A 27,799-nucleotide genomic window follows, 5' to 3' on the forward strand; every position below is an offset into this window, starting at 1 on the left:
AGAAACAGAAGAAGGCGACGGCAGCAAATATCAAGAGCTTGGTGAATTGTCACAACCAGCAGATTATGAAGGCCTTCGCCAATGAAAGCAATAAACTTGATATACATTTTGCTTCAATGTGAGAAGTGTTATATTTATATAAAATAGATCATATTAAGTTGAAAAAAAAAACAATTTAGCATGGTTTGTATGTTTCATGATAACTTGACAATTTATGAATATAGCAAGAATGAAATCAGCATGTATATGTTTTTGATAAATAGACAACACAAAGCGTTGTAGAGCTTTGGGAAATCGATTATAAAGAAAAAGTGCTAACAAAAAGATTATTTTTTGTTCACAAACAAACAAAAAGGTTAACACATATACTGTCATGTGTGATTTAAAAACCAAAAAAAAATTAACGTTTTTGTTGCATTAAGCCATGTTACAAGTGTTTTGTCTCAAAGGTTAAACCAAAGTTTAATTTCCTTAATTACCAAAGTTTAATTTCCATAATATTCAAATAAAACATTGCAATGCAAGCGTTATTTCTTTTTAACATACTTATATTAGCATAAAGTTGCAATTGAAAGACATTTGATAAAAAATTACTGGTATCAGCTCTCCTTAAAAATACAATTGATTATTCTACAAATATATTTGTCAAAATGCAAACACTGGTTATTTAAATAACACTCTTTATCAGTAGGCAACTAAAGAATGAGATAATATTTTTCCGTTTGCACCTTTACTTCCGCGTTCAAATCAGGTTGTCCTATCACCGTGTTTTCACCGTAGACAAAATCTATGTAAATGGCGAGCTTTAAGCAGTTCACTAACACCATGCTATGTTTTTGTTCAGTATTTGCAGCTCTGCACATAATTCATGGATTTGGTAAGCTTACGTAATTATAATATTTTCTGCTATTTTTTCATCAATTTTTATAAATTTCATTATATTCTGCTTTTTTGAATTTTGATAATAAATAAGCTACCAACAGTATTTGTTTCTACACGTCAAAAGAATATTTCTTAAAGGTAGGAAACAGTTGTTATTAATCCTCTTTCCGTGAAACCTTAGGGGAAAGATGTTTTCTTCCTCGTCTGTATATCGGTCTGCTTGTATGTCTGTAAGTTTGTGGCACTTTGTTTTCCACACTCTTATGTCCTGCAGATTTTGAACTGATGTTATTTTTTTAATGTGTGAATATTGATGAGGTACAGATGAAGTTAGGAATTTGCTCTGCATGAAGCTGTGATCACTAAACACTAGAATTAATTTTGGTACACCATGAAACTTCCCAACTCTTCTCCATTTAAAGTACTAGTGAAGTATCTGTACACAGAAAAAATCATGTGCTAATGTTAACATTATTCATTTAATGCGATTAAGTCATTTAGAATACAATTGAAAGTGAAAAGTGATCCAGTTGAAATTCCCAAAGTTTAAAATTAATACAGATCTTTTCAATAACGTTGACTTTAAATATAGAAATAAGAATTACTAAAAAAAATTCAAGGAATGGCTATAAAAATGAATACATGAAAATCTTAGATAAATTGAGCAATATATTGATATTCTAAGTTTGAAAATGGTAGCCGAAAATATTTCAAATGACGCATTAAAAGTGCATAATTCTTTCAATGATTTTAAGATAATTTCGCTTGATCGCATTTTTAATATATATGGTATGAAGTTATTATTTTACAGGTGTATTGAACCTGCACCATTTAAATGTTTTTTTTTTAAATTTCAGAAAACATAGCTCTAAATAAACCCACCTACCAATCGAATGAGTTTGAATACCATGGGGCTCCGGCAGGTACATTCGACTCCAGTAATGCTGTTGACGGTCTGAAAGGAGACCTTTCAGCGTTTGGAGGACAGTGTGTTATTTCAAAAAATGGGTTTAATGATTCAACTTGGTGGGTTAACTTGAAATCCATTTACAGCATTCATGAAATACGAATATATTACAGAACAGACAATGCACCCTGGGGTAATTTGATGTTTTTCAATGTCATATATTATACTTGAACAAAGACGGTGTTTTCAGACAGATTGTTATGTATAAAGTAGAGGATATCTATATTGTGTGATTTGATATTTACTCTATCCAGTGGGTTTGTGGGGAGTATATTCTCGTGACTTGCCTAGCATATATAGACCATTTCGATAAGTTGGATAAGGACAATATCAAATCACATAATTAAAGATATTCTATTTATCTCATACAATTTTTGTTTACTTTTCTTGGACTTTGAGATAATCTTTTCTATAAGCTAAATCACTGATTTTGAATCTATTTAAAATTGATAAGACAGAAATTGATGATATCACACCGTTGAATTGACACGGCGAAAGGAAGAATATCATGTGACAAAATTTATGCACCTGCGGCTTAAAGAAGATGTGTGACAATCAGTGGTTTATTTCAAACTCCCTTTTGATTGAACGTTTTAAGGACCGAGGGATCATGAATCTTATCCTGATGATGATCTTTGAAATGTGGAGATGGAAAAGGTGATAGACTAACGTACAATGTATATGCGGATTCAAGATTAATTACACATACATACAAAATAAAAAATGAAAGAAATCATTTTAGAAATTATCAAACCATTTTTCATTGGTACGTATCTGCTACCCCCCTACATTTTTGTAAAAATAAAAACGTTCGGTGAGTGGGATAGCATCCACCCTTAGGCCTAAATTAACAAATACAAATACTTTGTTTAGCATTACACCAACGGCTTTTTCGAAGATTTTTGTCAATTCTGAGGGTTTTTTGCTGAGAAAGGGATGGTAATTACTGCTTTAAAATACATTGGACATTTTTGCTGATTATAAAATGGTTTTCTAATTATCTCACAATAATGAAACATAAACACTACATGTATCACGTGAGATCCGTCCGTTGTTGAAGTCTTTGATTTGATCTGTGACTGCCCGCTCATCAAAGACTTAATAAAATCGCTGCTACCACTTGGGGAATTCTTTATTAGCCACACAGAGTTCATCAGTAGGAAAGAAGATCTAACAGGTCATTGATTACTGCACAATAAGGGGCGGAGCTTAGCTCTTTCCATTTGTCAGGGATTATTTTTTTTCAGAATGGAACCTATTTTACTTAATCAAAGCATTTAAATACAGAACCTCCGATTCTTTATATGCATAGTTAATATAATTTAATTGACAGGTATTCAAAGTTGAATGTCCAAGGTGTGGTTTATTTCTAGCTTTGACAGACTTTGATAGGTTTTTGTCCTCAATTGTAAAGTAGACAGTTTGTATTATTTCCATGGATTCAGTTCCCTTATTTATAGACTGATTACCCTTTAAACTGGTTATATTGTGTCTCAGATAAGTGTGTCCACAAAAATGTATCTCAGATTGCTGAAATCTTTCTTTGTTCTAAAATTATCGAAGGAAATCTAGACTAAAGCTTATATTTTTTTAACATTCAAGGACAAATCGTTGTAACTTTTAAATTAGACAAATAATCAAAATCTGAAATATCGTTCTTATATATAAAACTCTTTAATCTACCTTGAGACAAAACAATTACTTTGCTAGGTAGAATACAAAAAAAATTGATTTAATTAATATAAATGCACCAATGTTCACATAAAAATATATTTTTTTTTAAGATAAAAAAGAAAATTAACACTTGACTCATTTAATAGCAAGTTTCACAAACTTTCAAATGATATATATTTTTATTATATCAGATTATTGATAATAAAAGTAAAACAAACAAATTAACCTTTACCCTTTGGAAACCTTTGGTATATCCTTAAACTTGACACTTATTTGACGTACAGGAGTCTTTTTCCTGCTGTTAACAAAATTCTTGTTTTTCATCATTTATTTTACATGTATAAAGCAACTTTTTTTTTACAATCAAAGTTTCGATAAACTTGAATCTTGAAGCGGCGTAGGATAGTGGCGAAACCGGAAGTGCTATTGATAAAGCACTACCCGTAGATAAAGAATAGGTTTGTCTCAAGGGTAGTGTGATCCACACGTAGGCGATAAATATTTATATTCACATTAATAAATCAGTTCACAGTGCATTGATCTTTTTTTATTAATAGAAATCCTTGATAACAAATAGGAATTTAATGAAACCGATTTCCATGCTACGTTTTCTCAGAAAAAACAGTGAACATGATTTCATGTGCAAGCCAAAATAAATGAAAGTGCTGGGTTCACTTTATACTTAAAATGGCCTTGGACTTATACTTATTAATTAATGAACTATCATCATCTTTCCCTTTCATATAAGAAAATAAAGTAGATACTTGGTGCTTTCATTTCCTATTATATTTTTTTCTGAGAATCCAGATATTGGAACACAGGTGTTGTGCTCTGTATGAAATATTGGGGAAAAAACTTGAACTATAGGCAATTTTCAAAGGAATTTACAGGATATGAAGAAAATTACGCATTTGATACGTCATAATTTACTAGAGGGAATGTTACATCATAATTGATAAATACGTAGTCACCAACACTCCAAGTGATCATAACTGCATCTTCAAACAAAACAGAAAGGTTTTGATTTTTTTTCAGAAATTCGCAGGGCCAAAAAAGACCTAAAGTGGCTCTTGAAGGAATATATAAATGATATCACTCACCATTATCAAAGTCGAGGAATTCAAAAATTCTTTAAAGAAATTGCTCTGATCTATACAACCTTATGAAATTCATGTGTAAAAAATCAGATGATGGAGCAACTTAATTTTTTTTCTAAATGCGCCTTCTACATATACATGTGCCCTCAATGTACTAGAAGCAGTTTTTAATCTCTTCTTAGGTCCGACGAATGGCTACACTGCAAGGTTTTTGGGATTTTATGTTTATGTTTCAAACACAACGAAAATACTTGATGGTCACTTGTGTTTTCATGACACAATATACAACAATGCTACCATACCAGCTATCGCCAACATAACGTGTTCTGTATACGGACAATATGTCATATACTATAACCACAGACCACAGCCTTCAAGTTATTCTGATCAGTACTCTCCTTTTGCTCACAATGAATTGTGTGAAGTAGAAGTGTATGGTACGTTTCTATAATTCTATATTAAACATGTTTTGTTTGTTTATTTAATTTGCAATTAGACTTTTAAATTCTACAGGTTTATTTTTATGAGTTTGTGTATCTGAAAAAAACACACTTGATTTTTTTTTTTTAATTTGCCTTTATCTTAATCAGAATACGCATTATTGTCTGATAAATAACTTATAATGTCATAAAATCTTTTCAAATTTATATCTTTCTTAAAAGAACACAAATAATGCTGAAAAGTTTATTACTTATCTATGCATAAAACAGAAAAAAAAAATATTTCACAGACCTGTACTCTTTCGAAATAGCACACACAAAAACAAATTCAAACACATGTACAACTGACTAAAATTGATTTTTATGTTGACTAACATTTAAAAAAAGAGATAATTAATCTATACAAAATAAAAAGAATCTTTGTTAAGACTGCAATATAAGCGGTGTTTCCAGTAAGTCTATGCAAATATTCGTGACTGTATATCTTGAAATTGTATTCCAAAGTATGCAATATTTCCATGATAACACTACCAAACCTTGTTTATATAACAGCTAGGACTCAAATATAGAATAGATAACTGCATTCGTTTGAAAATGGTTTGTGTTTTGAATACTGAAGGTTGCAGGAAAACAGAATACTATGGATTAAATTGCTCCATTCCATGTCCAAAGAACTGTCAAAATATTTCATGTAACACGATAACGGGAAATTGCTGGGGCTGTAAACCTGGGTATCAAGGAAATCAATGCACAAAACGTAAGTAAACAAAGGGTAAATCACACACAAATTTCAACTAAGCCTTAATAAATGAAAAAAAAAATTAAGATGTTTGGACCTTAAAAGCACCATAAAAAATGATTTCCTGCTAGTTCTAAGATTTTTTTATTATCATTATTATTTTTTTACAGACTTTTAGTGATTTTCATGCTCAAAACTTTTTAATTCTATTGATAATATTTAAACTAATGCTTTGAATTGAAAAGAAAAATTCGACAGATACATGTATGTACAGTGGTACGTTGGTCTCATCATACTGCCATATACTTTTTAAATGATGTTTACAAGCATGTTTCTTTTCATAATGTGTTTTTGTTGTTGATCTAGATTTTATCATAATACATTACACTTAAAAATGTAGATCATGCACTGGCGTTCTAGTTACGATCATATTATATTTATAATATCAATTTAATGTTTTTTTTTATTTTAGAAGAGATAAATATTGTTATTTTATTTCTCCCCTTAATTTCAATTTGAATACAATCATAAATCAGCCTGCAGTCCCTCTTTTTATGGAGAATCATGCTCTTTGAAATGCGGTAACTGTAGTGACGGAGTTACTTGTCACCATGTCAATGGAAGCTGTGCAAACGGATGTGACGTCGGTGTTTATGGAGACAGATGTGAAATGGGTAAATTCAAAAAAGCCCTGTCTTAGAACAGAGCGAGATAATTTAGATTATTTTTTTCAGAAAATTATACTCTCTAGCTTCATGGTCTTTCGCTATTAATAGGACGTAGCAAGTAACAAAACCCATCCATCTGCTTTTTTTCCACCATGTGTTAATATTTTTTTTCAGTTGAAACACGTCATTTAAATAGTTAAACGTTTTTATCCATTTCGTATAACATAACTTACCCACGCCACAATTAATTACTTCCAAAACTTGTTAATCCGCTTGAGGTAAGCTTTTAAAAATATGCCACATATAAAATCTATTTTTGAAGGAAAAAATTAGCAAAAAATTGCATCATTTTAACATTGAAATGAAATCATGAGTAATGAAGCTTATTTACGCATTAAAGCACAAAGTGGTTTATAAAAAAGTGTTAACTGCCCCAAGTTATGTAACATCTTATAACAAAAGTTGGAATAAGCTTAATTCCTTAAATACATTTAAGCAGACATCTGTCTTAAACGGTCAATGGAGAAGTTAATCATTTCTCTTTGGCCATCTGTGAGATTCAAGTATATTTCATTCGTACAATACTTGATCACATACATGAGTATGATGAACCACACAACTTTGTTTTGAGAACATCTTGTGAAATTATAAGTCATGAAATATTGCATTTTGAATTCTGTTTAATTTAAGTGAATTAAAATAACAAATTGTAATCTAATTTCATGTGTAAAATAATGTCTATTAGATAATCTAATTTACTTCATTTCAGTCAAATAAGTTAATAAAAGCTAAAGAGGTTCATGATATCTTAACGGGTTTGGTGTGTTTTTCAGTCTATTCCAGTGTATCAGCATTAGTGTAAAATGACATCACAGTCTCGCAGCAAGCCTTTTGGCATTTCTCTATGCTAACTTGTAACAATTGACAATTTCTCGTGGAAAGCAAATAACGTGTTCTCAGATCCCTCTCTCCCCTTTGAAAGATAATAACGGAAATGGAATACGATTTATGTCTCTATAAAAGTAAAACTATAAATATTTTTTTCTTAGATGTTTTTTTACATTTGAAATTAATCTAGAAATAAAGTATATAGTTTTTTTATTATATGTTGTATTTTTTTCTTCCAATTTTTCATTATGTTTGAAGTGTATTTAAAGTAAATACGATAGGTATACATGCATGTTCATCTATAAAAGTTGTACTTATAGTCCGTGATTCATTTTATTTTCAATTTAGTATTAAAAAATACATTTTCAAATAGAATGTTTGCTTGTTTTCAACCTCAGAGCACACCAATTTAATTTCTTGTTCGTCGGACATTTGATGAAAAAAGTACGAGCAGGCTAGCGGTTGAATAATAATATTATTACTTGATTATAGGCAAAATTTTTAGGCGGGGCTTGAAAAACTTTGAGCGGAGAATTATATTTGTTTTCTGATTTGCAGAGTGAGTAGATTATAAGAACAATAAATAGAGTGGAAATATAATAGAAACAGCACAGAATTCCCATGGTGTCTGGATTTTAAATTAATATCATTTGTACATGTATAGCTTTGTTTAAATACGAGAGGGGGGTCGGACGAACAAAAAATTTATTGGTGTGGCCTCGTACAAATTTAATTCAGAATTTTTTTTTTTTAAATAGAAACCGTTTAATATATAATACATCTTATGACTTGAATTTTGTTATCCACGATCCGATCTTAATTTCATAAGTCTTAACTCTAGATGTGCCCTTCGTTTCCTTCTGTAAAAACAAGACATTTTCATCTTAAACTTCATGTTTTTTAAAAATTTTTATCTTTATTATTTTATATAGTTTGTCCCAAAAATCAGCATGGGAAGAATTGTTCAAGAGTGTGTAGCAACTGTAATTCTTGTGACAGATTCTCTGGACAATGTACATCACTGTGTAAGGCTGGATGGGAAGGACCTATTGTACAGAAAGTAAATGAATATTTCATTGGCAGAGATGATTTATTTAAATGCTGCTTTATTGTAAAGTCGGGTAAACTGTAGGAACATTAGAAAAAAACTAATTTTTTATAATTTTCTTACGACAGTTTTATTCTTTAAATGGTAACATGTAACAATTTTTATATCGGCACGAAAAATATCCCAAGGTATGCATTGGTGATTTTACAACTGAAAATATAATAAATGGAATGCAAACATTGAATAGAAAGTTTAGAGATATTTCGAATAAACTCCTATCTTGGGTTGACTGTATGTTCACCATTCAATTTGCTCCCAGGTTTTCGCTAAATTCGGTCTTCGTTCAGCGTTCGTCATTTATTCACCAAATTGCTTCCATCGTTCACAGATCATTCACTCATGGTTACTGTTCGCTTTCTCTCTTTCTCCTCGCTCAACCATTCGTTGCATGTATGTCTCTTTTTAGCATTCAAGTGTGAAATTATAACGTTTCATGCCTGTTGCATTAATGATATTGACAGAAAAAAAAAACTAAAATCGACAGTGAAATACGTCTACCTTTATAAATTGATATCTTGTATCTTCTTAATTTTAATATTTAAGGAAAAAAAAAACAATATCAACAATCATTATATCCATAAAAAAAGCTAAAACACATTATTCAATTCTTTACAGTCATTTGGTTTATACAACATATGTCATTTGGAATTTGTCCTGGTTTAATTGTATTGATTCTTCTCGAGAATTTTTCACTCATATGGAGACGCCACTATTTGCCGGTGGAGAGCTGCAAATTTTGTCCTTTACTCTTTTTCGTGCCAGCACCTACTGCGACACGGGACCTCAGTTTATACGGTCTCATCCGAGTGACCGGTCTCTACCTTCCATAGTGGGATTCGAGCCCTAGACGCAGGGATCAACTCCTTACCTCGCGATTCTAGAGCAGACCTCTAACCACTGAGCCACGCCGGTGACTGTCCTGGTCTTTTTAAGCCATAAATGGGGGAAACTTTACTTCTTCTACTGGATAAACTAAAGAGGATTCTGGAATAGAGAGGAACAGTCTGCAAGCAGATGTTGTACTTAAAGAGATATGTTGCGTTGCTAGAGATACAATAATGAAACGCAGCTTCTTCTTATAAGGAACACAGTTTTGCGAAATGTTTCAAACGTACATGTATATCTTAACCATTATAGAGATTTGACCATATGTTAAAGCAATGGCATATTATTGAATATTTGCATCAAAGGTTTTTCTAGATAATATTAAAAATATGGTATATCATTTATTTTGATATGGTTTTAAAAGAATGTGATGGTAGCAGCTATGGACAAGACTGCAGACAGACCTGTGGGGAATGTCTGGATTATAAACCATGTCACTACATCAATGGATCGTGTCTAGAAGGCTGTGTCGCTGGATATGAGGGAGAACTTTGTAAAACGGGTAACCAGTAATTGATTCGCATTTCTGGTTCATATTATATTATATATAAATCAACCATGATAATTCTCAAACGTACACTCTTAAGACGACTAAGGACATGCATTGTAGAAATTTATATTAGGTTGTTCTTCTGGGAAATTTGGTATCAACTGTAAGCAGAATTGTAATAAAAACTGTGGAGTGCCTTATCAATGTAACAGAATAACAGGAGAATGTAAGGGAGGATGCCAACCTGGCTGGAAAGGACCTCGATGTGAAGAAGGTTCATTGTTACAGTTTAATAAATGGCTTGAAACTTAATGTTACTATTTTTTTCTTTTGACTCTATTTGTTACGATGAACTTCAATTTCTGTTTGAATAAATTTGTAAACAAGAATGTCTAATGAAATCCATTGAAGAAAAAGTAGTAAAGTGTTTGTTTTTTTTTTCAGTTTGTAAGGACAATAAGTACGGCGAAAACTGCTTTCACAATTGCGGATTCTGTCGGGACTCAAACTGTCATCATGTAAATGGCTCTTGCCCAGGAAATTGTTTGAATGGATATCAGGGAACTTTATGCAACGAAAGTAATTCAACTTCAATAATTCAAAATAAGGCATAAGAATAACCGCAGAAATTTGATACTTTAAGAGTTCCCACCCCTAATAGGACTTTATTTTATATCCTCAAATATTCGTCACGTATATGAAACTTTGATATTAATTCAAGTCATTTTACAGTATAAAAAAATCTACGAAGGGAAAGTTTCACAGTTGTCATTTACTAAGCAGTAGTTAATTAACAGAATTTGCATAAATATGAATTCTTTGGAGACTAGCGATTTAAAAATAAGTGTATCAATAAATACTGTGGTGGAAAGATGCATTAAATTATTAGAAATAGAAAACTTTTTTTTTTCCAATAGATCTTTCTAAATTGATTTTTATGGATAAAAAAAAAGTTATTTAAGTCTTCAAAAAGGTCAAGGTCATCAATCAGGACACGTTCCATTCTTACATGCTCATAGTTATAAATTGGATCATGTCTAAATATACAGGGTTTTCCACCTGTACTCAGCTTTTATGTATGCATATTCATTGAATCCAAGGCTATTAAGATTGGAGTACCTTAAAAGCTTTATCCTTTTTACACGTTACTTTAAATGAAGCAAAATGACAATTTTTGGTTAAGCAAATTTATTTGTAAGATATAATGAGCCTGTAGCATTTAATGACAGAGTGTAAGACAGGCTTTTATGGAGAAAATTGCAAGAAGGCATGCAGTATTTTCTGTAAGTCATCACGCGATTGTAACCACGTGACTGGACATTGTGATGAAGGATGTATTGGCGGATGGCAGGGTGCTTTGTGTTTGCAAGGTAAATACTTTTTAATTGTTTAGTACTTAATGTTATCACAACAGCATTGCAATAAACAAATATTTTGCAACATCAATAGATCCGATATTTATATGATTTTCTTCATGCAGTTGCAGATAAAACGGATGATAATGATTGTCTGTCAAGATTTTATGGTGTTCTTGCTGCTCTCTGTGTTTGTTTGATAATAATCGCCATTTTAATGTCTTATATATGTATCTATAGGTAAGTTGTGTTTTATATTTAGGGCAAGCAAATATATCTCTCCCTCTCTGTATCTTCTCTCACATTTTAATATTCCTAGTTTCGTGTAGAAAAAAATGTGACTTGTTTTAATAATATATTTTTTACATTTATGTAGATGGAAAATGAGAGAAAAACTAAGGAAACTGAAGTATAAAGAAGATAAAGATATTAAGGTCGCATCATTTAACATGGACATTACCACTAATGAGAAGGATGAAGTCGAGAAGAACGAATATCAGGAGCTGGGAGAACTGGCCCTACCATCACATTATGATCGGCTTTAAACATCTTATACTATACAATATTTTCCAAAATTATAAATACAACAGTCTTTTATAATATAAAAACATAAGATAATTACATATGTGAACCTGTACCTCTGACTAAAAAAAGTATTTTTTAAAGTATTGATTTAAGCCTTTATCTTGAATGCTTAGATTGGCACCAGAGAGTAAAGACAAATTCATTTTACATTGTATCTTGTATCAAAGCAGTTGTTTTTAAAGAGTGTTGCGTTCCTGCATTTCATTCTAAATCTCTCTCTCTCTCTCTCTCTCTCTCTCTGAAATAAAGCGGTAACCATTCCTTGTTTCTGAAACGCTCTATTTTAAATTGGATTAAAACAGTACGAGATTCATATTAATTACTCTTTTATGTTTCTCGATATATATTTTATGAATCAAATTCCCTATTCTTTTTTCTAAAAAAAGACGACTTAATGTCTGTCGGAAACGTCATTAAACATAAAATACAAAAAAAAAAAAAAAAATGATGGGCCCTTTTTACATGCACAAAAGGAGTTACGAGTAATATAAAAATGGATTTTTGCAATAACTAAACTGATTTATATAGTCTTCAGCGTGAAGCAGTGGTTAGAGCATCTGCTTTAGAGTCGCAAAGTTAGCAGTGAATCCTTACGTCACGGGCTCGATTACCCATATGGGACATGGATGCCAGTCCTCCCAATGAGTCCCTATATACCGAGGTTCGTGTCGCAGTAGGTGCTTGCACGAAAAAGATCACTCAATGCTCAATCTAGGAATTTGTAGCAAATATGGTCAAGACTGTAGACTTAGTTGTTGAGCGAGTATGGGATATAAACATTTTCTCCACCTCAACGGCTCATGTAATGAAAGTTCTTTCGCTGGATATGAGGGAGATCTTTGTAAAACTGGTATTTTTATTTTATGATTTCACTGTGTATGCGGTGAATTTTGTGTATCATGGACTCAATTGCCTCAACACGAGCTTAACAAATGAAACCTACATGGGCAATTTAGCCACATATGATCCACATATGTATTGCCTTTCATATGAGGATCATATGTGGATCATATGAGAATCATATGTTTATATAATCATATGAGAATCATATGTGCCCAATCATATTATTATCATATGATCATACATATGTGAATCATATGAAGAAATATACATATGATTCTCATATGAAAGATCCTGCATATGAGAATCATATGAGTATTCTGACAATAATCATATGAGAATCATATGAAACTGAACATATGAGAATCATATGAAACAATGTTCACTAATTTGTCCTTGTTATACTCAGGTAAAATTCATACGAATGCTTTGACTGTGATCATATGAGAATCATATGAAACGGTGTTCATATGAGAATCATATGAAACAGTGTTCACTTATCTTTCCTTGTTATACTGAAGTAAAATTGCAATTTCAATTATATATATCAAAAGATATATTTAAATGTACATTAATTCAAAAGAATTTGTTAATAATTAATTATATGTAAAGTTCTACTCTGTTTACCCCCCCTTTCCTTCTAAAAAAAAACTTTCACAATTTTTTTTCTGTTATAATGCATTTCCTAGACAAAATAGATAAAGAATAAATTGATTTGCTTTTCATTTTAAATCTTTTGGGTTTGGCTAAGTAAAATTAAAATAATTCCGTATTTTTCTCCGGGCCGGTTTTGTCTTTTATCGGATGAAAATATACGTCAATTTTGACGTCACTGCTGCAGCAGACGTGTTGGGTGTTTGGAAAAGGCAAGTGATCTCCTAACAATAACATTTTAAAGACTTTTGATTCATATTGTTTAAATATAATTTCATTATTGTTACAGGTGCATATTAACTCTCTATCGATATATACTCTTATCACTTGCATCATGCATGTAATATGTTAAATCAATGCATTTCGTAAAGTTCGTGATCTGTAAGTAAGTTTGGATAAAATTTGTTTCTGAATGAATGTAAACATTACATGTTATGCTAAAGGCATTACTACTTTTTAAAACTTGAATTTGTTTTCGTTTTGTTATACGTACTGATATGAAAGTGAAAGTAGAAACCTTGTATATATGTCGTTATGTATGTTGAGATCGTTATCAAGCCCGGATTCCTTCTTAAACTTAATGACAAATGTTTGTTATTATGGCCTATAGATGCATTCGGCAACTTGGGTTCAGTGTCACAGTGCTGTTTTTTTTTTCAGTCCAAAGAGCCCGAAGCTGATAAGACTGGCGATTGATCCTGAAGCTGATTTGACAGACGATTGCATCATCAGAATATTGAAGGTAAAAATAAATACTTGAAATAAAAAATCAAAGTATCTGTAATGTCTCTTGATGACAAAATATTTCTTGATAGAGATCTAATTTCTTTTTGTTCTTTTATAATTCTACATTTTTTGCATGGCTTCATCAAAAATAAATTCAACTCAACTCAATACTCTAGAAATTTTATTCTACATTATAATTTTAATCCAGTGCACTTAAAATATGCAAAGTATGAATAGATTTTGCTGGCTGTAAACTATATAGTATACAATAAATTTGTGGGGAAAGGGGGGATGAATTGGATTTTTGAATTTCAACATAAAAATTTATAACAGTGACATCCAACTTTAAAGGTATGAATACATGTGCTGCATGTGTGTTGAAAGAACATCAGCTAGCTTATCCATTGAATATTTACATCTATGTATTCATTTACTGACAATTATTTTTCCCCCCAACACTAGTGAATGATGTGCGTGCCTATAGTTTCGGGTTAAATGTTAGCTATATTTAATACTTAATAGAGAACCTACAAACGTGTACTCTCTCATTTTGATAGTTTAAGTTTTAATTAAATGTATTCTTAGAAAATATCTACTGTGTGAGACTGTTAGTATTTGTCTTACAGGTTCAATATACAGTCAGCCTCTCGTAAGATAAAGAACAAATCCCAAGATCCAAGGCTTGCTTCAAAGTTAAGGTAACTACACACTGTTAAATAAACTTTGTTATAGTCTTCCCAAACGTTTGGGATATCTTGGAATCACAATGTCTGTTTTTCTGCCTGTCTACTTGTCTGTAGTATTTTTTTGTCCAAAAATAATATACATTTATCTGTATCAGAATCTTCTTAATTTTTTGACAATCTGAATTAATATATACTGTATGAACATTCGAAATTTAATTGTCAAAATAACAAAAAAAATGCTTTTTATGATTTTATTATGAGGCATATTTCTCAATAGTGTAATTGTTTTGCAAATTACATCATAGGATTCCTCAAAACACCTAGTATAACATATATAACATTAGTTTTATCTTGTATCATATCTATGTCAGTGAATTGGGCATACATTTGTTTGCTGATTATACCTAAGTAAATTTTATAACTCATAGAATTTAAGAATTATTTTATTTTTACTTTTGAAATTTTTGTAGAGACCATTCTGTGCCACAAAGAAATTGTTCAGGAAAAGGAGAAGTCGTGGATATTCATTTTTGGTACGGTACAGTTCAAAGAGATTTTCAAAATGGTCATTGTATTTAAGCTGTTTTACAATAAAGCTTGAAAAGAATTACTTTGCTTTTCTGATCAATGCGACGGGTCTCCGAGGCATGTATTTGGTTAAAATGTAATGAACATGGTACAAATTCAAAGTTTCGCTGAATCCGTGTATTGTGCTCTGTTGCCATATTTATTCTCAATTTAATTATAGATTTTTGCTCGATTTAAATATGTTGTCTTATTAAAATGATAAAACACTGAAAAAGATATAAGAGTTATGATACATTTATGTAGATCATTACACGGCTGACATCATGATAATGAACATTGTAACAAGCACTGAAAAAGCAGCTAGCTGGATGCAAGGAATTTGGAAAGTCTGTATGTTCTATATTATGTTACATTACATACTTTGTCTAAAATGCATACTTAATATTAAATTATCAAATTATGAAATATAACTTAATATACAAAAGAAAACCATTGTGATCGGCAGGTCAATAACATACTAGAGATTAAATAATAATCAGCTGAGTTATGAATATATTTTTTTGCAGTTTCAGAGAACGGATATGACTGTTTTGCGCGATATTATGAAATCCTTGTGACTTTGTGAGTTTGTTTAGCAATAAAAATAGTTTTGGCTGCTTTTATCCGTATTAAAAGGTATGTCTCATACAATAAATGGTGTACTTTGCAAAGTCAGAAAACCCTTAGAATTTCATTAGATGGTTTCTCTAAATAAAATGCTTAAATAGTCTTTATCTCTCTCTCTCTCTCTCTCTCTCTCTCTCTCTCTCTCTCTCTTCTTAGATTAATTTTAACTCTTAATATCAGATTTATATGGAATAACTATCTGCAAATAGCTTTGAGGTTAGAGAGAACCACGAATTTATTAAACTTTTATTATTGATTTATTATTTTTTTTTTGCAAAGAATACTAATTAAATCTATATCAGACGTTCAAAACAAAGACAATGCAGAAAAGATATCAAAGGTGACGGAAAACCGGACGTAGGTTTGAATAATAATATCAAAAATATGAAAAATTTGTGGAATCAACGCTATCAATAGAGTATGAAATAATCTAATAACTTTTATAAAACATCAATGTATTTTGTGCATCATTTTATACTGGGTGAAAGATGGATTTGGTAATAGGTGTATTTCTTCAAAGACAATTGCATACTTTACATCCTCTTGAATCTATCAATTATATTTCCTTACACAGTGTTTGTTAGTCAGCTCATCATCATAATCGAATCTGATAAACTGACATGATTGTTATTTTTCCCAGAATCTGTTTATTAGTTTGATATTAAAATATATACTGAAAGCAAATTATTAAAATTCATTTAAAAGCACAGATGTAGATCATATTATTATTTTTTTACTAAAGGAATTGATTCTATACAGTGGCATTTTATGTCAGTTTTGAAAAAAAAAATATAGAAAGAAAGAAAATATTGTTTGATTAATTTGAATTTAAAGAAAAAATAGCATTTAAGCGTTGAAATTTCACATAAAAGATTCCAAACCAAGTTTAGACGTACGTCTCATGAAGACAGGCATAAGCTAAGTGGAATACGCATATACATTTAGAAATAAAACTTAAATTATTCTCAACAAATGGATTCCTTTTTCTATTAGCGTTACATTAAAAGATGGACCAATGTGGAATGAGTCCTTATTGGAAAAGATAGTAGCCTATAATGACTAATTACTCTATTTCTAATTTTTTTTGTAATTATAATCATTTGAATATTAATTGTTTTCCTTTGAAATCCCAATCAACCTTTTTTTTAACGTCTTCAAATACAGAGATGAAAATGTTAAACCAATCTGCCGAAAAAAATGTTTTGTAGATTTCCAGAGTTTTTATTCCATGACACTTCAATGGTCGCCTGTGTCGCACAGTGACACGATCTTTTGGGTCGTGGAGTAAGGTGTTGATCTTTACATCGCGGGTTCGAATCATAATGTTTGAAGTTAATATTGGTCCATCGAATGAGACAGTAAAAAAAAAGAAGTCTTATGTTACAGTATATGCTGACGCAAGAAAGATTCCTTATTGCTCAATGACCCTGAGTTAAAAGGATAGGGCAAAATTTTTTGTTACCCGCTTGTAGGTTATGGCCTTCAACATGTTTCCCTCAATGCTTAATTGCCCTGAGTGCCAAACTGAGGGCAAAAATTGCAGTTTTCAATCGGCAAGTTTTGGCGTTTCCGTATGTTTGAAAAATTTTCTGGTGGAATGATAGGCAAAAGACAAATACTATTAATCTGAGCTACACAAAGGTGGTATTGACATGTTTAATGATTGGTAATTTAAAGTTGAATCAGATTTTTTTTTTGGATGTGGATAGGTTAATAAGACTGTTGTGAACATTTCAATAGTGTTTTATTTTCCTTATATGCTTAACAGTGTACTCAAATGATAAAATTGATATTCAAAGATTAATGTTTTCCCTTAAATGTTCTAAAAAAAATTAGGAGTCGTGTACATATTTGACAGTCACAATTAATTGAGACGATGGGTTTTAAAAAAAAAACATGGACTGATACAATATACGATAAAATTAATGATACGTAGATTTGTGTTAACAAACTTTAAAAGGAACATTATAAAAAAAATTCAGCAGTTTTTGAAAATTCAGCTTGATACGTTGATAAATTTGCAAAATCATTAAGAAATTAAAAAAAACAATACATTTTATGATCACACGACGCTATGTCGTTTAGTTTTATGCCGTCCGCCAGCGTCATTATTTCTCACTGCAATATACTAAGGCTTTCATCACTTTCCCTATTATATATCTCAGTTGATTCGATATTCAAGAGTATGCTCTGCGTATGAAGGGGAGCAGGGGATGCTCACTCCTCCATTGCACCTGATGTCACCTCTGACGTGTTGGACGTCTGTGTCTTCTCTTCTCCTAATTTGTGTTGTTTTATATATAAAATTTGCATCTTGAATACTGCTCGTTGTCTTCATATGTTTCATCCTGATGAAATTCTATGAGTTAATTTTAATTATCAAACCATTTTTATTTTTCATAACTAGGCAATGTCATAAACAGCTGATTTTAATGCTAAAACTTATTAATTTGCTTGTGAAATACTGTACGAAGTATATGAAACAGTTGTAGTTTTATCCCCCATTTTTTATATTCTCTCTCGTTTGTATAAATAAAAAATAATCCTTGTGAATCTATATAAAAGCATATTCTATTGGTATATGTATTTCTTTTGACAAAGTTTTGTATGTTAAGATATTTCTCAAACTATTCGACTTAATGGATTTCTATGTAATGTTATGGATCCAAACTTTTGTGGTTATGTCTCATTAGTTATGTGTTTAATGCGAAGTACTCCGAAGTTGACATCGAAAAGATGCTTGACTTTGTGATTGATAATATTTATGTGGTTTTTAGTGACCATGTCTTCCAACAATCTATTGGAATTTACATGGGTACCAATTGCGCCCCGTTATTAGCAAAACTGATTTTTTTAATCATATGAAGGAGAATCTGTGCAAAATCATATTCATGAAAAGAAAAAAAATACGCTATGGTCTCAAATCAACATTTAGATATATCGAATACATATTTTCTATTAACAATGGTGATTTCCATTCTGGGGAGAATCAGATAAAAGATATTACAGATTCTGACGGATCTGCTTCTTACCTGGATATTTTACTTGAAAAGGACTTTAATGGTAATCAAAAATCAATTTATATGGTAAACGTGATGATTATAACTTTTCTATCGTCAACTTTCCTTCTTATGCAACAATATGCGTAACGTGACACAGAACTAGTCGGACGTACCATCTCGGGCGCTGTGTTTTTTGACATATAATTCTATATTAGAGCTTTTTTTATTGTGAAAAAAAAATCATTTGAAATCGTATTGCGTTTCCTAATGTGTGTGTGTAAAAAATTGATATACTTATAATTGGTATCGGAAACACGTAGTTTTGCTTGTTTACGTGTTTAGGAAGTATTTATAGTATCAAAGATTTAATTGGGTTTTAACGATTGATATGAGTTCAAATGAAATCGTGCGGAACAGGTAGTTAACCTGGTTCCAGGTATTAAGAATTAGAGGTTATTCGAGGTTTCACTGCACTAAGTGCAACAAGTAAAAAGTCGAATAGATGTCTCGGAAAAAAACAGATTTCTTGGCCCAATACCGGGAGGAAGATGAATCTCTAGACGAAACTCTACTACAAGAAACTGCTGGTGAACAGAAAACCACTCGCAAGACGGCAAATTCTGCGGAGACCTCTGGACACTCTAGCCCCCGTGTAAGTGCGGACATGGCCGATACCTTCAACCTGTTCAAGTCATACCTGGACAACAAACTAGATACTCTCAAGGAGGAACTCTCTACGGGTAACGACATCGAAAATTTAACAAAAAAACATTAAAACAGAGGTCTCTGTAAAATTCAAAAGTGAAGGGAACAAAATTCAGTTTAACTTTAATACTGAAATATTGGGTGATTTGAAGAAACTTTAAAAACGCATTACAGATTCTTCCACATTGAGCATCGTTAGAGAGCTCATTCCCAAGGTCACTAAACGTAACAAGCTCATCAGGATCGCCAATAAATCTCCCACCGGGTGGTCGACAGTCCGTGAGTATGAAAGTGATGATTTGGCGTCCGACTCTGAGGACGAAAAACGTCTTCGCCAAGCTGAAAACCGAGCATTACGAGCTTTCAAGGAAAAACGCCGTTTTCAGTCATGCTCCAAGTCTGGTTCTGCAACAACTTCGCTACCTGATGGTAGGTCTGGTGGTTCTGGCCGTAATTTCCGTCCCTACAAACGTAACCAGGCCTCTCCATAGGACGTGTGCTAAAACTGCCATAAGCTCGGCCATTGGAAATCCGCATGCACTGCCCCAGGCAGAACCAACAACTCAAGCACAAGCTCGTCAACCCAGTGATTATGAGAATCAGTATGTATATTTCGTTGATGAATCTATTTTTACTAATCAGTTTGAATCATTTGTACAGCAAGTAAATTATTTTGAAAATTTACCTGATATTGGTAAAGGGATGAAAGGCAGTTTACGCAAACATTTTGAGTTTTGGAAGTCCATAAGCAATAATGAGTTCATATTAGATACTATCAAAAATGTTTATGTTATTTTTTTGTTACAGTACCACCACGCTTGAGACTGAATAATATCAAATCTGCAATGAAAAGCCAACAATTGTTGATCAGTCTGTTTCATATCTTCTTGAGAGCGGCTGCGTTCAGTAATAAAGGGTCTGGTAAAATGAGATTTATTCTGGATTTGAGTCAATTGAATTATTTTGTTGACAGAAGAAAAGTAAAGTTTGAAGTTCATTCAGTTGGAAAGATAAGTTTTATTGTTTCAATGTTTTACCTGTTGGTCTAACGTCTGCATCTTATATTTTTACCAAGTGTCTAATAAGACCCATAGTGAAGTACTGGAGAAGCTGCAGAATTGACATTGTTTTGTATGTGGACGACGGTCTTGGTTTTGGTTAAGATTTACAAACGTGTGTTAAAGCATCAAATTTAGTTCAAGAGACTTTAGAAAAAGGCAGGTTTGCTAATTAATATTGAAAAGTCTATTATTAAGCCTGCCCAGTGTTTGGAGTGGTTAGGGTTGGTATGGGATACCAGTGTATTATCTCTACGTTTACCCGAAAGACGACTCTCTGATGCTCAGAACACGATAGAATTTCTTATTGATAGATTTCCCAACTTTAGAGCTCGAGATCTCGCAAAAGCGGCTGGGAAAGTTATTTCCATGTCACCAGTTGTTGGTAATGTAACAAGTTTGATGACCAGACACATCTATTTAGCTATAGAAAGCAGAAGTCATTGGGATTGTTTAATCAGTTTTTTATTTCCAGAAGCAGTAAAATCAGAGTTGCAGTTCTGGAAGGAAAAGTCGTTATTTATCATAATTGGCCCTGTAAAATATGAAAAAATAAAGTGGAGCAATTTTTAAATTTATGGTTTATAACATATGTTGAGGGCGCTAACTTTAAGATTTAGGTATTAGTTTGGCAAAAAGCGCGCGCAATTGGTAACAGTGAAAGTCGAAACCGGGAAAGTATTCCGGAAATTTACATTTTTTGGCCTATACAATGTATATAAACGCAATTTTTAATGTGTCCGCATTCGAGTATGTATTCCAAACTTTTTCAATTGCAAAATTATATCATATTCATTAATTTAAACGTTTAATTTTGACCTTACAAAGATGCAGACATGACGAATTTTAATAAATTGTGTTTCGCAGATAAAGATAAATCATGACAATAATGACGTTTTTCTTCATCATGCTAATTTCACAAATATCTAATGACCCTTTTCTTCAAGATAAATTGTTTAAGTACTTTTTTCACAAAAACACTACAACGACTAATTGTTCATAAAAGTAAATGTGCATGTGTTTTTAAAAAGTTACCTAGGGGGAGGGGCGGTCAAAGAAAAATAAAATGAACTCACCTCAATAATCTTGAAAAGTGACAAAAAGAAAAGAAAAAAAGAGAAAATGTTCAAACTCGAAAAAATACTTTTCGTTTGGGGGGGGGGGGGGGTCTAAATTCTTATATTTTTTTTACTCACACATATTACTGTCTGGGAAAGTTTGGGGACCCCCTCTCTCAATATACCCTGATGTTACGTGCCTGCAATTGAATACTTTTGAGTGATATAGATATAGTTCAAAGATTTATAAGTTTAATATATAATGTTTGCTTTGAGATGGAAGAGGTCTGTCGAAATCGCAAATGCTAAATCACCGATAAATGAAAGAATTATATCAATAAGCGGATTAGCGTGTACTCTATAATTGCAATGATTTGTGACAAAAAGCGTTTCATAACAGTGCTAAAAATATTCGTAGCATTTGCAACAGGGCTTCCGGGGACAGGGGTTGATAGGGTGTTGAATTCTTTTGATGCCCGAATCTTAGTTTACTTCATCTCACCAACGACAGCAGGGTAGTGGGTATGTGTGCGCATGACACGAGTGTGGTTTGGTTTTCGGCATTTTTTGCGCCACGAGGATGTTCCTCGGACAGGGGTACAGAACTGGGAATTCTCTGAATGTGGTTGTAAACGAAAGCGACGTCACTAAAGAATAATGATTCCGGAGATTCTTAATTGTTAAAAAATATTTACAATAGAATTTGAATACCCATACTACATGCACATGACAACTTCTCGGGTCTAACTAAACGACAATGAGAACATAGTAGATATTTCAAGATTGATATCACTGACAAATTTCATACAATGTATATCATATGTACAAATCATTATTCTATCGCCTTAATTTGCTTGATGCGATCATTACAAATTCTTTCCAATGTTATATCTTTGATATATTTGAAAGATATGAATCTAACTACGAGTATTTACATGTGATATTCAATATAAGAGTTATACAACCATGTGCCCGAGCCTTCTGGGGGGACTTAAGAAGATGTGATTGTTTTTGCTTTACTGGTATTGTTATGGTATTGTTTACGAATTTCTGTGTACCATTACTTTGTGAAATTGTTATCTTATTGAAATGATTAGAATTTGTTTAAGATAAAAATATTTCACGTTAATTAACAGTGCGCACGTACATGTATATTAAGAATATTTTTTGTGTTTGTTATTGTTATACAGAATTTAAATTCATAAATATATTAATATAATTCAAGAAAATATACTCTTCACATATATTCTCTCCAAAACGTTTTATGCAGTTAACGATTTAGCAAAGACTTATGTATCGTAAATAAAAATTCAAAATCGCTGTTTTAAAAGCTAGCACAGAAAGTAAATAAAAAATTGGGTTATTTAGTTAACACATACAAGAACAGTAATATAGACAAAAATTATATATTTGAAAATTAACATATTTTGAAACATGTAAATTTTGAAAGTTGCCGAAAAAAAATTGATAACGTTATGTTTACATCGCGACGTCATGCCGTCGAGCACGACTTTTGTGGAATACCATGTCATTTTTCAGAGGCTCCTGACTAAAAACTAAAAGTGGTATTTGAAACATTTAACCTGTTTTGGTAAAGATGCATTATAGACACCTTTTGAAAAATCCCTTATTAGATTCAATCACAGGGCTTATTATAAACCATAACGACTCTTCTTCTTTAGTCTATTATGAAGACTGGCAAACAACTCAAGAGGTTTTTAAATTTATTTGACCAAATGTGGGGTCCTCATACTATTGATAGAGTTGCAAGTGTGTTTACACAAAGTTAACGAGGTTTAACTACCTTTTATGGTACCCGGAGACTGAAGCAGTTGATGTTTTTAGCCAAAACTGGTGTTTTGAAAATAATTGGTTAGTACCACCTATTTGTCTTGTGAGTAATGCTATAAAACATGTGACAGCGTGTAAATGTGTGGGTACATTAATTGTTCCAAAATGGCCGTCTGCAGCATTTTAGACTTTACTCTTTGATGAAAATATGAAGTATAAACAGTGTGTAGTTGAAGTTTTTGAATTTTCTCATATCAGAATATTTTTATGCATGGCAAAAATTTGAACAGCCTGTTTGGCTCTGACAGCTTTAATCCAGAGTATTAGTTGTAAGACTCAGTGGGGTCTGATAGACATGGCCTTAGAAGGCATGGTCTGTGTACATATTAATGTTTGAATTTATTTTGTGTTTATTATGACAAGACCAAGTTTAAGGCAAGATCAAGTTTTATTACTAGATTGACATGGCCCTTAATTAGAATGCATTTTTTTAAAGCTGGCACGGTCAGGAATGGAAAGACAAGGTCATGCTTATCGACATGGTCTACTGCGACAAGGCTTGGGTTTCCAAACATGGTCGGTAATATGACTTTTATTTTAGTTTTGCAGATGTTTTCAAAACTGGAAATTGGAATTTGTTATGGAGGACCTCTCATCCCTCCTTACAATCGCTGGCAAAGAAACTTCCGGATTTAATCATGAATTCCAAGGCTAAAACACAAGAAAAACGTACGGATATGCCTTCAATAAATTTTGTAAGTGGTGTTTTACACATAATATTTCATATCTTCCTGCAACGGATTTCCATGCATCGTTATACTTAACAAGTCTCAGTAATACATGCAGCAGTGCAGGGACAATTGACGAGGCTTTTTATGCAATTAGCTGGGCGCATAAATTGGCGGGATTTCCTAATCCCTATTCACCCAGAGAGGGATGCCATAGAACTATCGGGAAACAGTTGATAAATAAAAAAGAACCCATTACCTCCAATATACTGAAACAATTGTGTGCTCTTTACGGAGGTGAATCGTGTTCTTTTTAGATACATGTTTTAGAATATGTTGTATGTGCTTATTAAGTTATGCTAGCGCTGGTTTTTGAAGATTTTCAGAACTTGTTCATTTGAAGAGATCAGAATATATGTTTTTATGACAATAATATGATTCTTACTATTCAGAAAAGCAAAACAGATCGTTGGAGGGGAGCAATGTAGTTGTGTCATGTACGATTGAAATTACATGTCCTTTGAGATTGACCAGAAGATTTCTCAGTTTAGCAAACATTAACGACTAATCTAATGAATATTTGTTTAGATCTATCAGTTATTGTAAAAGTTCTAACACATACAAGTTAAGAGATGAAAAGTGCTTGTCATATACAACGGCTAGAGAGATTCTTCTGGACGCGCTCGCATCATTGGGTGTAGATAGAACTAAGTTTGGTCTGCATAGTCTTCGCGCTGGCGGGGCTACTGCAGCGGCAATCCATGGTGTTTGTGATAGACTATTTAAAAAACATGACCGGTGGAAATCTGAGACTGCTAAAGATGGATATGTGTCAGAAAATCTTAGACAGCAACTGTCAGTTACGAAAAATTTGGGTTTATAAAGTGTGGGTTTTTGCTTCTGTCTTTATTTGTCGAGGTCTGTTGCACAGACGCAGGCGATGCCGTTCCTAAACATGTGTTGGAGTTTTGAATTTATAAATAATTTATGTTCGATTAAACTGGTGAAGTAGAACATAAATATATTTATAATTGGTATCGGAAACACGTGGTGTTGTTTGTTTACGTATTTAGTAAGTATTTATAGTATTTAAGATTTGATTGGGTTTTAACGATTGATATGAGTTCAAATGAAATCGTGCGGAACAGGTAGTGTACCTGTGTCCAGGTATTAAGAATTAGATGTTATTCGAGGTTTTGCTGCGCTTAGTGCAACAAGTCCCCGCCCACCAACCTTACTTTATAATGTATATATCTGATATGATTTAATATTTTATTTTTTATTTTGTAGAATGTTGTTTCAAAGAAGAATATTTAAAATATTTGTAACATTTATGTGTAATAAATGTCTGTTGCACAGACGCAGGCGATGCCGTTCCTAAACATGTGTTGAAGTTTTGAATTTATAAATAATTTATGTTCGGTTGAACTGGTGAAACATAAGTAATATTTTTTGGACTGTAAATACTTTTTGTACACAGTGTATTCAGTGTACTGAGTTTACCTTGAGTTAACCTGGTGAGTTACGCGCACATATTTATTGTACTGCCATGGATAAAAACGACCCGGAGAACTTTAATTCATTATTCGTTGAACGCACATATTAAGCGTTATACCTAAAGAATAGTGACCTGCAGTGGACAGAGGTAAACACTTCACTGATTATGAATTGATTGAACTAATCAAGCGAGTTGTGGGTGATGATCTCCTGTGTGTACAATTGGACCGGAATCTCTGGCGCATTTATTTGAAGAATACGAAAAATTGAAACAAACTTCTTATACGAAGTATGGAGATTAACAGTATCTCTTACCAGTTCTATGACACAAATCCATATACATCTGGTGAAAAATCCGCAGATCAAAAAACACTCAAACTTATAATATGCGGTCTTCCTTTATCTGTGTCCTATTCTTCTGCCCACGAAATGGTTGACAAATTATGTGTCAAAATTGTTAGCAAGATCTTATACGAAAATATTCGACACCCCAAGACCAACAGAATAACAAGAATTTTGAATGGTATAAGATTCATTCTTATTGGACCCCTACCTGATGGTAAAAGCCTACCTAGAACAAATTATTGTGCGGGTGTCCAACGTAAAATATTTCATTTTGGAAAACCTAAGAAGACAGGTAACCTGGTTTGTACCAACTGCTGAGGTACTAACAACACTAGATCAAGGTGCACATCCGAAACATGTTGCAAAGTCTGCAAACAGCCCGGGCATGTCCTTGGCGACAAATCTTGCCCAGACTATGAACCTCAGAAACACCTTACGCCTTTTTGTGGAGCAGATGATGTCCTGTAAATTTTCGTCCTCGCGAGTTTGATTTTTGTGGCGTGAAACAAAGGTCAGCTGAACATGCTTTTCAATATACAAAAACACTGCGTTGTGGCACAGATGCAGATTTTTCTCAAGACTGTCCTTCGTTTTTGGAAAAAAATAACACAAATGAACAATGGGAGTCAACAAAAAAAAGAGCTCGTAGAGTATATCCTTGAAAATTAATGTGTTCAAATCCCTGTCTTCTTAGAAACGCTGAGGACCGCTAAGCAGTCCGCAACCTCTGTAGAGGCCGTCTATAACAACGAGTGGGGATTGGGACTGGATCGTAGGGGAACACTAAATACCAAACCGGATGATTGGCCTGGATCTAATACCTTGGGTATCATTATGAAGAAAATTTAAAAAAAAACGAAAAAGGAAACTAAGCGACAGCTTTCAATTTTAACAGTGGTTTTAATTGTATTACAGATAAAAAATGTAAGTTTTTCTATGAGAATATGTTGTCTAGAAAGTTTAAATATCCATGTCATCAATCAATATTAGGTCGAAACTTTTGTGTGAGTAAAGAATACTGGTGTAATATTTATAGAAATAAAATCAAACTCATGTATGATAAACTTCTAAGTGAATTTAATTATAAATTGCTGAATAATAATCCTATGTTGTAATTCTTTTTTTACAAAATCTAAATTAAGATCAAATGGAAATGAAAATGAAGATATAAAACATCTAATTTTTGATTGGGATAATGTAAAAGGTGTTTGGCAAAAGTTGAATATTGTTATGAACTATGATGCGCAATGGAAACATACTGTTAATACTATTAATCTGAGCTACACAAAGATGGTATTGACATGTTTAAATAAAGTAATAATGATTGGTAAACTTAAAGTTGAATCAGATTTTTGTTGGATTGGGATAGGTTAATAAGACTGTTGTGAACATTTCAATAGTGTTTTGTTTTCCTTACATGCTTAACAGTGTACTCAAATGATTAAATATATATTTATACATTAATGTTTTCCTTTTAAATGTGCGGAAAAAAAATTACGAGTCGTGTACATATTTGACAGTCAAAATTAATTCAGATGATGGGTTTTCAAGAAGAACATGGACTGATACGATAAAATTGATAATACGTAGTTTTGTGTTAACAAACTTTACAAGGAACATTTTTTAAAAAAAATCAGCAGTTGTTGAAAGTTCAGCTTGATACGTTGATAAATTTGTAAAATCATAAAAAAAAACAACAACAAAAAAAAAGACAATTTATGATTACCCGACGCTATA

General features: G+C 32.2%; 3 protein-coding genes and 1 long non-coding RNA gene across 4 annotated transcripts; all 4 read left to right on the plus strand.

The window, feature by feature from the left end:
• Window positions 1-795: 795 nt before the first annotated feature.
• LOC134249128 (uncharacterized) lies at window positions 796-5,071 on the plus strand. The gene is made up of 3 exons (XM_062731478.1): window positions 796-877; window positions 1,740-1,982; window positions 4,803-5,071. The coding sequence occupies exons 1-3, from the start codon at window positions 796-798 to the stop codon at window positions 5,069-5,071; spliced, it is 594 nt and encodes a 197-aa protein (XP_062587462.1).
• Window positions 5,072-11,060: 5,989 nt separating this feature from the next.
• LOC134249129 (multiple epidermal growth factor-like domains protein 10) lies at window positions 11,061-11,738 on the plus strand. The gene is made up of 3 exons (XM_062731479.1): window positions 11,061-11,208; window positions 11,319-11,433; window positions 11,570-11,738. The coding sequence occupies exons 1-3, from the start codon at window positions 11,061-11,063 to the stop codon at window positions 11,736-11,738; spliced, it is 432 nt and encodes a 143-aa protein (XP_062587463.1).
• Window positions 11,739-13,806: 2,068 nt separating this feature from the next.
• LOC134249132 (uncharacterized) lies at window positions 13,807-15,225 on the plus strand. Its single transcript, XR_009988221.1, has 3 exons — window positions 13,807-14,014; window positions 14,625-14,696; window positions 15,155-15,225. It is a non-coding gene; the product is annotated as an uncharacterized LOC134249132 (long non-coding RNA).
• Window positions 15,226-19,382: 4,157 nt separating this feature from the next.
• On the plus strand, window positions 19,383-20,175 carry LOC134249130 (uncharacterized). Its single transcript, XM_062731480.1, is given in 2 exon segments — window positions 19,383-19,620; window positions 19,760-20,175. Coding segments are annotated over 2 exon segments (654 nt in total).
• The last annotated feature ends 7,624 nt before the right edge of the window (window positions 20,176-27,799 follow it).

Source organism: Saccostrea cucullata, unplaced genomic scaffold (assembly GCF_032062105.1).
Source record: "Saccostrea cucullata isolate Sc308-1 unplaced genomic scaffold, CSIRO_AGI_Scuc_v1 ctg1935, whole genome shotgun sequence".
NCBI classification, from domain to species: Eukaryota; Metazoa; Mollusca; class Bivalvia; order Ostreida; family Ostreidae; genus Saccostrea; species Saccostrea cuccullata.